The sequence below is a fragment of the Phodopus roborovskii genome, unplaced genomic scaffold (assembly GCF_943737965.1).
Source record: "Phodopus roborovskii unplaced genomic scaffold, PHOROB, whole genome shotgun sequence".
NCBI lineage: Eukaryota > Metazoa > Chordata > Mammalia > Rodentia > Cricetidae > Phodopus > Phodopus roborovskii.
In genome coordinates, this window is record NW_026126558.1 from 17,741,872 (window position 1) to 17,756,140 (window position 14,269).

General features: G+C 48.9%; 1 protein-coding gene and 1 non-coding gene across 2 annotated transcripts; both read right to left on the reverse strand.

Moving 5' to 3' along the window:
* Positions 1–8,077: 8,077 nt before the first annotated feature.
* Trnag-gcc (transfer RNA glycine (anticodon GCC)) lies at positions 8,078–8,148 on the reverse strand. The gene has a single exon. It is a non-coding gene; the product is annotated as a tRNA-Gly (tRNA).
* Positions 8,149–12,726: 4,578 nt separating this feature from the next.
* Positions 12,727–14,085, reverse strand: Exosc6 (exosome component 6). The gene has a single exon (XM_051201770.1). It carries the CDS (start codon positions 13,985–13,987, stop codon positions 13,154–13,156), a length of 834 nt encoding a protein of 277 aa, XP_051057727.1. The 5' UTR covers positions 13,988–14,085; the 3' UTR covers positions 12,727–13,153.
* Positions 14,086–14,269: the final 184 nt, after the last annotated feature.

Sequence of the window (14,269 nt, forward strand, 5' to 3'; positions counted from 1 at the left end):
ATTTCATATGCTGCCAGGTGTGGCATCTCATTCCTGTAATTTCAGCACTCAGAAGGCTAAGGCTGGAGGAATTCAGTTATCTGGACTATATAGTGAATTAAAGAACAACAAGGGTTATGATGTAAAACTCTGCCTTAAAAATAAATGAATAAATAAAATAAGCCAGGGAAGCAAGATAACTCAGCAGATGAAGACACTTGCTTTCATGTCTGGTGACCAGAGTTCAGCACCTGGGATTAGCATGGTGGAAGGAGAGAACTGGTTCCTGCACATTGCCCTGTGCCTGCCATGTGCACACATACATTATATAAATATAAATAGCCACAGTACTTCCTTTTTGCACTGGGGAACTGATAAGCAATAGGAACTGGATCTGGTTCTTTCAAAAAGTTCTGCTTGTAACCTAGGTTTAGTGTTATATATCTGTAATCTCAGTGTCTGGGAATCTAAGGCAAGAAGGTTTTGCCTCCTGGGCCAGGCTGAACTGCATAGTAAAGGATGCTGTGTTTTGCTTCTCCAGGGAAAAGAGGAAAATAACAACAGCTAGGTGTGGCCCAAACTCAGAGTAACAGGTTCATGCCCAAGGGCAGAAAAAGAATGTAGAACAAACCATCCAAGCTGCTCAGGAGAAAGACTTGTTTTCCCCAGAAGCAAACAGACAACCCCTTAAGTTATAGTCTGGCTCTGGACCATAGTGGTGCATGCCTTTAATCCCAGCACTGAGGAGGCAGAGGCAGGAGGATTGCTGAGTTTGAGGCCAGACTGATCTACAGAATGATTTCCAGGACAGCCACAAGTACACAAAGAAACCCTTTCTCTAAAACAAACAACAACAAACACAAACAAACCAAAGGGAAAAAACCTTAAAGAGTAAATATGAAGATTTGTGTAAATGTATTAATTTTTTTTCAGTACTGGAGCTCAAACCCAGGTTCTCACTCATAATAGGCAAGTGCTATATATAACCACTGACCTATGTTCCCGACCCACTTACTAATATTTTTGCTTTGCACCTGAAGAGACTGTCTTGGAGTGTGCTTCAGTAGTGTTCCTTGTCTCCTGGAGACCATGCATAGATAACCTGAGCTTTACTAGCCTAGGGCACCTACAGGTGGAAGCCTCCAGTGGGCATCACTTTACTATATATAGCCATTAGCACAACCACCCTGACTTGACTCCAGTATGGTCTTTGTACACTTTTATGGCAGGAGCCACTAGGTCTTGCAAAGCTTAACATTTGTTGGGTTCTTTGTTCTAAGGGGCCACAGGATTAACTGTCTTATCAAGGCTAGAGTCCTTTCCTTTAATACTAGTTGGATTTTCACTATCCTCTAGCTACTTACTAGCCTTAGATTGCCCACCAATTTCTTTTTTTAAAGATTTATTTATTCAGGATTTTTTAGTATAAGAGTGACCTGTCTTCATGCATGACAAAAGAAATCTGATTCCACTATAGATGGTTGTGAGCCATCACATGGTCGCTGGAATTGAACTCAGGACATCTGGAAGAGCAGTCAAGTACTCTTAACTGCTGAGCCATCTCTCCAGGCCCTGCCCACTGTTTTCTACCACATATTCTTGGTCCTGTCTGTCTGTCTGTCTGTCTGTCTGTCTGTCTGTCTGTCTGTCTGCCTGTCTGTCTATCTCCATTTGCACTTTATTGAATCAACTGTGGACAGATGTATGAAGGTAACATTTGCATATGTGTAGGGAAAAGAGAGGGTTAAGGCTTAAGCCTGGGGTAGGCGGCTATGGACTGTGGAGCACAGGACAGTACTAGACTCCAGAATGTGGCATTCTTTGTGAAAAGGCTTGGAAGACTGCCACAGAGGAGACAACAATGGTGCAGATAATGACTGTTAGAATGCTGAAGATCAGGCAGCTGATGTTCAGGTCTTTGGCAATGGAGATGTAGGTCTGGGCTTCAATCACATTGCCTATCATCTTCCTGTCCCCGGACTTCACAGAGTAGGCACAGGCAATGAAACCCAGGCAACAGAAACTCAAGAGGAGTGCATTGAGCAGGGACCAGACCACGTGGTCTGGGCATGTTGATCACGGTAGTTTTCGCTACAGCTGAGTTGTGGGTTCCATCAGCTCAGTCAGCTCATACTCCCCTTATTGTCTCATAGCTTGGGGCAAGTCCGGCTTTGGTGGTCAAGGAGGCTTGGGAATTATGGTTCATCAACAACTGCCCCATCTGGAGGATGGTTACCCCTGGCTCCATAAGCCTGCCCTTTCTCTCTTTATATGAATCTTGGCTGTAAGCTACAGAAACTAATTCTGAAAACTCTAAGCAGAAATGAGTTTGTGGAAGACATTGATTAGCCAGCAGGGCTGTGGAAGAGTGAGAGATCTGGAGCACATTACATGGCAGAAGTGGCTTCATGAAGACCCGTTGCCTCTGCTAGGCACAGTGGCTACAACAGACACCACAAAGATGGGACAGAGGATTTCAGTACTGCTGTAGAGACTCAGTCCCCCTGGGACACTGCCTTCCAGGTCACTAGAGACTCTGTGGCAGATCTGAGACCGCACACACCATCCATATCCCATCTGTCCAGATGATGAGGGAATCCATGGTCCTCAGCACCCTCTTCTCAGGTTTGTCCCAATTCTTCACTGTAGTTCCTACTTAGTCCGTTAAGCTCAGCCAGCCCCACTAGTCCAAGGGAACCATCTTCCCACTATTTCTAGGCAGAGAGGTGTTCATGTCAGCAGTGCCAGGAGACAGAATAATCAAAACAGTAACTATGGGCTCTTTCTCAATCAGGAACTTCTCTGCTTCCTTGATCCTGGCATATCCACCAGGAGCAGGCTGCAGGACTCAGAGCTCCTTTGTATTTTCTCCTCTAAAACTCCTCCAGCTGACACTTACCTGGTATGTTTAATTGGCAATGCTATGACATCTCATAACCCTTCTTTTATAAATGTGTACTGGGGGGTGGTGGTAGAAAGATGGCTCAGTGGGTCAGAGTGATTCCTGTACATCAGGGATCCCTGCAAACATCATGGCAGACAGGAAAACAAACCACAAAGAGATGAGAATGAGCCAGGCAGTGGTGGTGCACACCTTTAATCTCAGCACTAGGGAGGCAGAGGTTGGCGAATCTTGGTGAGTTCAAGGACAGCCTGATCTACAGGGAGAGTTCCAGGACAGCCCAGGCTACACAGAGAAACTTTGTCTTGAAAAAGAAAGGAAGGAAGGGAGGGAGGGAGGAAGGAAGGAAAGAAGAAAAAAAAGGTGAAAATGAAAACTCTGTTTAGACTGATTTAGTAATCAGGCTGGTCAAATTTCTAGAGTCTAATGCCAGGCAGTTTGTTGTACACATATTAAACACAATAGAATTTGGAAAAACTTAATAGGCAACAGTCATTCCAGTTCCAGGTGCACAATAAAGGTTAAGGTGCGACTGCATACAAACACCTTTACTAAGTAAAGGCCTAGGACAGTGGTTCTCCACCTTCCTAATGCTGTGGCCCTTTTATGTAGTTCCTCGTGTTGTGGTGACCTCCAACCATGAAAATTATTCCATTGCTACTGTTATAAATTGTAATGAAAATATCTGACATTCAACCCCTGTGAAAAGGTCCCAAATGCAAAGGGATCAAGACCCACCGGTTGAGAACCATGGCCTAGGATCTGGCATGATCTCTGACCGAGATAGTATAGAGGTCAGCAGACTATAAAGTACATGGAACATCTCTCCTAATGGTGGGTTCTATTGACTGAGAGATAAAGATAAAGGTCTGGGGAGGGAGAGTCTGGATAATCATTCTCGGGGATTTTGGTGAGGTCTGGCTCTATAGATAGCAAAAGGTTACCAGGTCATTAATAATAACCACTCCCAGCTTTCTGGGTGAAATGCAGGTATTTTATTTCCTCCATTGAGGAGATATCCATGTGTGTTTAAGTATGGATCCCAGAATCCACATGGAAAAGAGAGAGAAATAAAAATACATAAATAAACAGTGGTTAGGGAGATGGCTCAGAGGTAAAGAGAACTGGCTGCAAATCCAGAGGAAATTACCAGCACCCACATGGCAATGCACAATTGTCTGTAACTCTAGTTCCAGGGAATCTGAAACCATTACACCAATGCACATGACATAAAATTTTAAAATTACTATAAATAAATACTAAATAAACAGTCATCACCAGGGCTTATAGCCTCAACATTTGGGTTGGGAACAGAAAAAATGCTGGAGCTTGCTAGCTGCCAGCCTAGCTCCAGGTTCAGTGAGAAATGCTTTTGTTTTGTTTTGTTTGGATTTTTTTATTTTGGAGGCCCTGGATATCCTGGAACTCACTTTGTAGACCAGGCTGGACTAGAATTCACAGAGATCTGCCTGCCTTTGCTTCCCAATTAAAGGTGTGCACCACCACCACCTGGCGGAGAAACACTGTCTTAAAGGCACAAGGTAGAGTGACACAGAGTAGGATATCAGACATCCCCTTTTGGCTTCTGGGTGCATCCTCTCTGTCTCTCTCTGTCTCTCTATGTGTGTGTGTGTGTTTGTCTGTCTGTGTCTCTGCCTCTCTATCTCTGTGTGTGTCTCTGTCTTTGTCTCTATCTGTGTTGTGTCTGTCTGTCTCTCACACACACACACCATAGACACACACATACACAATGTGAGTCAAGAGGTTGTTTTGGATTTAAAATGTTTTCCTTGGTATGGTGGTCAATGCCTGTGGATTTCTGGTGGCTGACTAAGGTGAAGAGGGTCATGAACTAGATAGAGGTTAGCCTGGTCTACTAGGTAGAGCAGAAAGGGGAGGGACCCAGAAGTGGAGGCATCCACCATCAGCGTTCTCTATAAATTGAACTATGGGGTTTGATTACATATGGGTAGAAGGAGCCCCAACTCTTCGGTGATTGGAAAAGCCAGTAGCGTTTATGAAATATTGTTAAAGTGTATTAAACAGATTTGTAGTCCAGGTTGACCTTAAACTCTTCATTCTCCTTGTCCTGCCATCAGAGTGCACAGGCTCAACAACAACAACAAACCCAAAATCCTGTGTCTGAAATCTGGGAGGCTATTGGACTGAAGGCAAAAATCCTGTGAATTTAAGATTTAAAGAAGAAAAGTTCCCTTTTCTAGCCAGCAAGATGGCTCTGTGGGTAAACGTTCTTGCTGGGCAAGCTTCACAAGCTGAGTTTTGTCCTTGTGACTCCAGCAAGCTGTCCCACCTCCATATGTACTCTGTTGCATGTGCCTCATCCCCAATAATAAAAATACGTTTGCAGAAGTCCCTTTTGCTTCTGGCTCCAGCAAGCCTAGCTCTTTGAGGCTTAGCACGGAAGCAGGTGCTGGGCGTGGGCCTGGCAGGGGCAGGCAAGTGCAAGGGTGGCTGGTAGAGGCTCGATCCATCATGGGCTGATAGTGGGAGGACACTCAAAAATTAACCGGGCCCAGTGCTGGGTGTCTCTTCAGAGGACACAAGGACCACGAGCATTCTTCCTCCTGTCTTTTGATGGTACCACCCTAAACTCCAGGGCCTGGGCAATGAGGTGGGTTTGGTTCTGAAGGAAATAGTGCAACCTTTCCAGCCCTAGGAAATTTTTGTTTTGAAAGATGCAAAGGGAACCCTTAGGGGATTTTCAGAATGACTCTGTGGAGCTTGAGCATAACCCTAGATAGGGGTTGCTTGGGTTTTTCCAAAGCCAGGCTGCCCATTGTTGTGTGTACATGACCCATCCTCCTACAGCCCCCCCCCATTTCATCCCCTGGCCTCTGTTCCACTTTTATCTCATCCTCAGATTGAACATTGCTGGAGAGCCCAGACTGGGCTCTGCCCGTTTAGGCCAGAAGAGGCCACAGGACACGACCCTCTTCCGGTGAGTACATCTTATCAGCAAGGGAGACTGATTGTCCATTTGTTTGAGATAGAAAATGAAATCTAGAAGGTTTCCTAAGTGTGCTGCCTGCCCAGCAACTCAGGCTGCTTGATTTTGTGACTTATTCTTGAGCCTCAGGTTCTGTCTGTTACTGAGGGAACTGATTCAGAGCATTCCATCTTATCAAGCCTATGCAATGTGGCACCCTCCAGCCTAGAGTCAGGGAGTCCTCCAAGGAGGACCTCTCCTGTGGGGAATCAGAAATCTTTTTCCTAAATATAGATGTCTGGGGACATTTCTGGATGACAACTTGTCCTTAGCTTGGTATGCCTAAAACATTTTTTAGGAAAATGTATTTTTAGTTGTTGCTTACAATTTAAAAATTAGTCATTAATTTGCATGTATGTTGTTCATGCATGTATATAAATATGTGTGCACGTGCGTGTGTCCAGGCACACAAATGTATATGTTTCATGGGTCCTGTGTGGAAGTCAGAGGACACCTTCAACTTGCAAGAGTTGGTTCCCTTCCTCTACTGTGTGGGTCTGGCGATCAAACTCAGGCTGTCAGTGTTGGTGACATGCACCTTTCACCACTGGGTCACTTTGCCCATCCAGTTGTTTTTTATGTGTTTATCTGTATTTTTATTTTATTTATTTATTTTTTTTCGAATCAGGGTTTCTCTGTGTAGCTCTGGCTGTTGTGGAACTCACTCTTTAGATCAGGCTAGCCCCAAACTCACAGATATCCACCTGCCTCTGCCTCCTAGGAGCTGAAATTAAAGGAGTGCACCACCACTGACTCTCTTCAACTTCCCCTAATGCCCCCATCCCATCTCTCTCCCTTCCGCTTATTTATTTAAGTTTTAGGCAAGGTCTCCCTGTTTAGTTCTGGCTGGAATTCACTGTGTAGCCCAGGCTGGCCTCAAACTCACAGAGATCTCCCTGCCTCTGTCTCCCAACTGCTGGGATTAAATGTTTGGGTGCACCCTTCCTGGAGGTAATGAGTAGAGCAAGGATTATCTCCCTAGACTAAAAATTCACTTACTATATAATCTTTGGATGGAGGACATATCAGATATTAAAATAATAAGAACAGGCTGGGCATAATGGTAACTGTCTGTAGTCTCATCACTTGGGAGGTAAAGGATCTCTGTGAGTTTGAAGCCAGCTTTGGCTACATAGTGAGTTCCAGGACAGCCAGAGCTACATAGTGAGATTCTGCCTGGAACAAAACAAAACAAAAGATAAAAAGAACAGAGCTGGTGGTATGGTTCAGTGAGTAAGGGTGCTTGCCACCAAGGCTGACACCTTGAGTTGGGTTCCTGGGACACTAGGCTTCTCTGTTTAAAGGCTCAGAAGCCGCCAAGTCACGCTTGTTGCTTTTTAAACAAGGCCATTTTGAAGCTAGTGAGGGCCTGTACAGTACAGTTCAGTTCTTGACACTCTTGTTGTTAAATTCCATATTTTTCACTCCGACTTCTGGCCTGCGCAGCTTGAATCCAATCCTGTTAACCTCTATTGGAGCACTTTGAGGGAAAGGTATTTGTATATGGAGGTCCTTAGAGGTAGTGTGGTGAGCCTGTCCAGCGGGGACTCAGGCTCTGTTCCGAAGGGCTTCAGGGCATTCAAGAAGTGGGCAGAAGCAAGCAGAAGTGGCTTCCACTGGGTCTGGGGCACTTCTAAGAGGTCAACCAAGTTTTTTCCCCAATTGTTGGGAATAGCATAGTTTGACTCTCTTGGTTTGGATTGCCCTCAGAGGAAGAACAGATTCCTAGCATGTGCTTGGATGGCCTCTCATGGATGTGGTCCATGCGTAGGATGTGAGGAAAGGAGTGGTCCATATATATTCCTTCTTGCTCCAAAGTGGAGCCCTGGGAGATTGTTTTTTGCCTATAGAACCCTCCCTCCTCTCTCCCTTTCACTCGCCTTCTCTCCCCACCTCCCCACTCCTGTGTGTGAAGTCTCAAGCTTTTAGACAAATTGAAGCAATTAGTCCCAGTGCAACCAGATTGCTCCTCTTGGAAGAAAAATAGTCAAGGGCCTGGGTCACTACGCAGTATGTGAAGGAACTAACTTAACCATGAGGTTCCTGCTTGCTTGCAACAGGCGAGGTTGCAGGAGTGAACGCCCTGCCGTCTCATATTTGGACAGAGTATTCTCTCTTCACACACTCATTTCTCACTACTTAAAAGCAAATTGGAAATAAAGGATAAAGAAGCAAAGAAAAACAAGCTGTGCATTGGCCGGGAATCGAACCCGGGCCTCCCGCGTGGCAGGCGAGAATTCTACCACTGAACCACCAATGCTGTGCTGCAATGAAGTGTCTTATTGGTTAGGATGTTTAGTCTCTACCCTGTTTGGAGAGTGGAACAGATGTTTTCGAAATTCATCATCTGGAGCCCTGGACATACAACACTTCTCTTTGAATCAGTCCCACATCGCTGGGTAGGGCTGCACGCCTTCTCCCCCATGACCTGCGCCAGCTCACTCTATCTTCCTCCTACCGGCCGGAATCCGAAACAGTCCTGAATGTCCTCAAACCGCCCACCCAGACCTCCAGAAGCCAGGAAGCAGAGGTGGCCGGAAATCTCATCACAGTTCTGGGAACCCTGAAAGGGCAGACCCGCAGCCTTCGTTTGGATCTCGGAGTCTGCCTTTGTTTGAGCTGGGCGCGAAGGCGACAGCACCTGAAGGACTAAAATTTCTTAACTTTAGACCCTATTCCCAACTCAGCATGCTCACCATCCTTATCCCTGACAGGATAATGCTTCGTGTATTCTCCCCAGCCCTTCATGTACCGAACCCACTATTCTGCACAGATCTCTTCGTGTGAAGCGGGGTGAAACTGACCCTAGAGCCTGGTACCTTTTAGGAGCTCGCCAAGGACAGGTGACTTGGCGGGAGCCTTAACCTTTCCTGTTGGCCCCGAGTTTGCTGACCCCTGCGTTCTGGCAGTTCCCATGCCAGGACTAAAGTTTCCATACTCTCACTGAGACCTTGGGCTGTGGCTTAACTTTTCCCTTTCATCTTCTGCCGGACTAAGATCCCGGAGATCAGCAGTGCCTGGCTCAGGCAGAAGAGCCTTTGGAGGGTCAGGCTTTGGCTGGGCAGTGGGCTGTAGGTCATTGTCTCCCTACTGCCACCTGGGGGTGGGGTAGGGGTTGGGGTGAAGAGTTGGGGTAGGGGGTAAGGGGTAGGGGATGGGAGTAGCAGAGTCCAATCAGGGAAAAGCTGGTTTGCTGTGGTCTCCTAAAATGACTTTGGGGAAGACTCTAGGGTGTCTCCTGGCGAAGAATCACGACATTCAAAGGAAGAGTGGCGGGTAGGGATAGGATGATCAGGAGTTCAAGGTCAGCACCTCAGCTACAAAGAGAGTTTGAGGCCAAGCAGGACTATGTAAAACTGATGGAAGAAAGGGGGGTGGGGTGAGGGAAGAAGGAGGGAGGGGGAGGGAGAACCGAACTGCATACTTACTCTTCCAAGTTGAGCTGAGGGAGAGCAGACTCTAATTTCTTTTTTTCCTCATTTGCCGCCACAGCGGTGGTAACTGTGAATTGAATTATGAGTGGAACAGAGAAGGCATACCCTACTAGTTAATGGGTGGGTTTTGCCAGCTGTGTCCTGGGGAAGGGGGAGGTGGGGCCAGTTGGCTTGACTGCTCCTTCCTCTCCTGTATCTTTAGGGTGGATGAAAGCAAGAGGACCCCTCCACTCATCAGCCTGGTGCCTGCCAAGAGCCGCAGGACCTGCCTAAGTCCGAGGGTCAAGAGCACCTACAGCCCTTACAAGGCCTGCAGGAATAGCCATCTGCCCCTGGGGCCAAGAAAAAGTGAGTCGGGCGGTGGTGGCACAGACCTTTAATGCCAGCGCTTGGGAGGCAGAGGCAGGCTGATTCTCTGTGAGTTTGAGACCAGCCTGGTCTACAAGAACTAGTTCCAGGACAGCCTCTAAAACCACAGAGAAAGCCTGTCTCGAAAAACCAAAAATAAACAAGTAAAAAATAATAAACAAAAGGAATGAGTGAGGGGCACAGATCCCACTGTTAGTGCCAGGGAGTTGGGTGACCTTATATGAAGTAGGATGGTGGGAAAGTCCTGGCAGTATGCTCTCATTCCCTGTGGCCTTTGTGTTCATGTGGGCATCAACCCTGCCCCCTCTCTCAGCAGCCCAGACTGGGGAGCTGGATTGCATCAGGAGGGAGCTGAGCCAGATCAAAGCCCAGGTGGACAGCCTGTTGGAGAGTCTGGAGTGCATGGAGCAGCAGAGGCAGAGGCATCAGCATGCAGGTATTCAAGAGGGTGCCCAGCCCAACTCTCAAGGTCTCAGTTTTTCCCGTTCCCGCAGATAGAGCCTGTGGCGCTCTCTCTCTGTAGGCCTCCCTTCCCAGTATTGTGCTTCTCTTTCAGGCGGTTCCCATGGCTGTGACATCTAGGTTGTCCTAGTACCTCCAGATGTCTGGAGTCAAAGCAGCTATCTCAGTCTCCCTCTTGTTCTCTGGAATTCTAGATTTCTGCTAGACTCCCGGTTAAGTCAGCAGGGACCTCCAAACTGATTATTGACTCTCAGAACAGGAACAAAACATAGTGAAGGGAACAGATGTCCTAGAAGCAGGGCTCTTCAGCACAGACACTGAGCTCCAGCAGGTGTCCAGGGGCCCGAGGCCTACCAAGAGGCTGCTCAGTGAAAAACACAGACAAGGGGCCACCAGTGAGTGGCCTCTCTGTGAGCAAACACAGGGCACTTAGGCTTGTCTAGGAACCAGGGTCCAGACAGGGGCTTACAACCTCTACCCAAGAGCAATGCCTGGGACAGGCTACCCCTGCCCCGCCCCAGCCTTCTTTGACTCTGGGTTTGGTTGGTTATCTCAGCTTATTTGGGCACTTGGTTCAGTCCTGGGTTGAAATATCTTCTGGAAAGGAGACACAGGAAATCTGAGCTTTGTAGGATACCATAGGTATGTTCCATATTCCAAGCCCCATGGTAAGCTTGTTAAAAGTTGAATTTCTGCCACTTTTCTGGTTGCCTCTGGGTCTTGTACCATGCTGCCCAGGGAAGCTGTGGCATACCAATTGCCTAGATTGGGACAATCCAAATCTGAACTGATAATGACTATTTATGTAGCAGTAAAGGGCCTAAGTTTTCTCTGGCCTGCCATATCTTCCTGTTACCCTTGCCCCACACTGCTTCCCAAGTCTGCTCTTCAAGATCAGGGTTGGTAGTGAATGCCCTCGTAACCCCTGCTTAACCCAGGATGCATGGGCTCTGATAGTCCTCTCTGCTGCCTAGGGCCTAAGTCACAATAGCCTGGAGAGAATGGGCTTCGGGGAAAGAATGTTTGCTCTTGGTTGCTGATTCTGGGTTTCCAGGCCTCAGTGGTAATGGGTATGCTTAGCATGGACAATTTTGGTAGATGGCCCTTCTTTCCTATTATGCCTCCTGCTCTCTAAGCCAGACTCTTTTAACCCTACAGGTGAAGAATCAAGCATCGGACCCTGATAGCTAGGAGGTGGGGACCCTTCCAGGCTCTGTTGGTTCTTGGGTGGTTTGTTTCCTTGCTGTGTTTTTGGAAGACCAGTGGTCACACCCGAGCAACCTGAAGTGACCTTTCTGGGACTAGGGCAATGCACACAGAAGCGTGGTTCAGCCAACCCACCCAGAAACCTCCCAGTGGTTGTGAGTTTCACGTTTGAGGTCTTTTCCATGAGTCCAGGGGTGGGCAGGGTAGGGGAGTCCCATAAGCAGCAGTATCTCACCAACCTCAGTCTTGCAGGAGGACCCTGAACCCAAAGAGCACTATTAGCCCTCACTGAATACAGACTGCTTATTTTTCCTTCCCCATGCATGGCTAAAGCTGGTGGTGTGGAAGCTCTTTTCTTCAGCCACAGTGGTGAAACACATTTGTGACCCTACAGTGACACTGAACTGAAGTTATGTGTGTGCCCACCTAACCAGCCCCTTTTGATTAAAGCCACCACCATGTATACTACAAAGCCATAAGCTATCCTTCAAAATAAGCAGAGGATTTTTATGTTGTTTTTTTTTTTTTTTTTTTTTTTTGTCTTGACTTTCACTAGCATAATACTAACTTCAGACCTGCTCTACAAAGAATAATGTCAGAAGGGGAAAAAAAGTGTGTTTCTTCCTCCTGGTCAGGGGCTCTTATGAGATCCTTGTAAGAGGCTGAGCAGATCCCTGGGATACCTGTAACTGTCTCACACAGCTTCCCTCAATTCAGCTGTCCGTGAAGATCAGGACCTACACTCCTAGTCAGTCAAGTCAGCTCTGCCTTAGGGATAGCCTGGTTGTAAATGATGCCACAGTATTTAGGAATTCTTCCTTTTCGTAGTCCATTCCTGCCCTGAGCCTCGTTTCTAGGAACACTAGATAATAAAGCCAGCCTAGGACTCCTTTTTTTTTTTTTTTTTTGCAACAGCGTTTTTCTATGTAGTTCTGGCTGCCCTAGAACTCAGTGATCCACCTGCCTCTGCCTCCTCCCAGTGCTGGGTTTAAAGGTCTACTACTTCTGCAAAGCCATGGAAACCTCCAGTTATGCTACTCTACTGGCCAAAGAAGTGACAGGGCTTCCTTCTAGAGCATAATCCTTTCCAGTCACCCCAACTCCTATACAGTCTTGTCCTTCACCAAACCAAAGGAGAGGACAGGTGTGCACCCAGACTTCTGAGGCCATTTAACTCTCCAGGACAAGGTTTCTTCGTGTAGCTCTGGCTGTCCCGACATCTCCTCGGTCTTCATCTCAGACTGCTCTTGGGGCAAGAAGTTTCTCCTCTAAAGGACGTTATTCTGGTTCACTTACAGTGAGCTAAGAGACAGGAAAATTTAAGGTAGTATTGTCTCAAGCCATTGGCAACACAGACTCAACACATACCCAGTTCAAAACAGCACTGTTTCTAACTCTAGTACCAAGAAAAACCACAAGAATGTATTTTCAGGTATAAAAGGGGTTTTTATGTTTAGTTCGGGTAGTGAGAAGGCAAAGTCCTCTTGTCCATCTTCTCAAAAGTAGTTTATCCCACATACACTGGAGCCAACGGCTGGCCTGCACAGGGTCCATCCCTTACAAGATCACAGCTCATTTACCAGGTCATCCAGCTTAAGTCCTTTCCAACTTTACAGTAAGGCTGCTAAGGCCCTTTAAAGCGTTCCAACACAGCTGTCCAGCGCTTTGGTTCAGTGCACGCTACCTCCCACTGCTGTTTCTTCAGCTCAGCCAAACCAGGCGACCAGCAGCCGGTCCGTTTGGGAGAGAAGGACAACTGCAGTCACCCGCATCCTTGTTGTTAAGCTTTTCCAATCAGGACGGGGCGACGGCGGCCCTCCGGCGGGCAGCTCGCACCAAGCACTGCTGCAGCACTGGGTAGAGGCGCTGGCAGCCTTCCAGGCCCAGGCGCACCGCGTCCGTCCAACTCTCAGTCTGGCCGCCTTCCCCGCTGCCCAGCAAGCCGGCCACCTGGTTGAGCACCGGCATGAGCGCCACCGTGAGGCCGGCTGCAGAGTGCTCCTCCTCGAGCCGCGTAGGGTCCAGCAGCCAAGTGGGCGAGGGTCCCGGTGCGAGGCTCAGGCCGCAGCCCACTACCAAGTCATACATCTCCACTCCCGCGTCGGCTAGGGCGAGCGCCGCGGCCGTGAGCGCCGCGGCCAGCGCAGAGCCGCCGTCCTCCAGCAGCAGCGCGGACACCTCGAGTTGGGCGCGAGGGTAGCGCCCCAGGCGCACCGCGGGCTCCAGGGCCTCCTGCAGCGCCAGACCCAGCTCGCGCTCCTCGCCGCTGCCCTGGGGCGCGCGACGCCGGGGACCGGAGAAGGGCGCGCGGCGGAAGTCACAGAGCAGGCGGCCACGGAGGGCGGCCGGGGCCTCGCCGCCCGCTCCCGCAGGGCCGCCGCCGCGCTCTCCGCCCTCGGCCTGGCGCGGGCCCGACACTGCGCAAAGCACCTTGGTGCCTCCCGCCTCCAGGTAGGCCGAGCCCTTGGCCTGGCTCAGCAGCCCGGCGCGCGCGTACACCGGCCGTAGCCGCGTCGGGTCGCGGGCAGCGGGCGGCTCGTCTTCGTTGGCCGCGTACAACTGCGGCGGCTGGGACTCCTCCGGCCCGCGGATTCGACGGTGGTCTCCCGGCATGGCGGCAACGGGCATACGAGCCACTTCCGCCTGCTAGGCTACCATGCGCACCGGCTCTTCCGCCTACTTAAACAGGCGCGCCCGCGCGAAGCCTATCGGGAGAGCGGTAGGTGGCGGCACTGCCACCTGAAGGCGTGGAGGAGGTACAGCTCTACTTGGCCAGCGCTGGGACCTGGCCTGATTTTATGAATCTAACCTGTTAAGGCTGTTCACTCGGGTCCTCAGTACCCCAGCTGGCTTCAACACTTGTTTAATAAACTGATGGAAATCTCTTCCTACACCGGATATGTAGACACA

What these genes read in the sequence shown, in the direction of transcription:
- Exosc6 (XM_051201770.1), bottom strand. Translation starts at nt 13,987, where the DNA reads ATGCCCGTTGCCGCCATGCCGGGAGACCACCGTCGAATCCGCGGGCCG.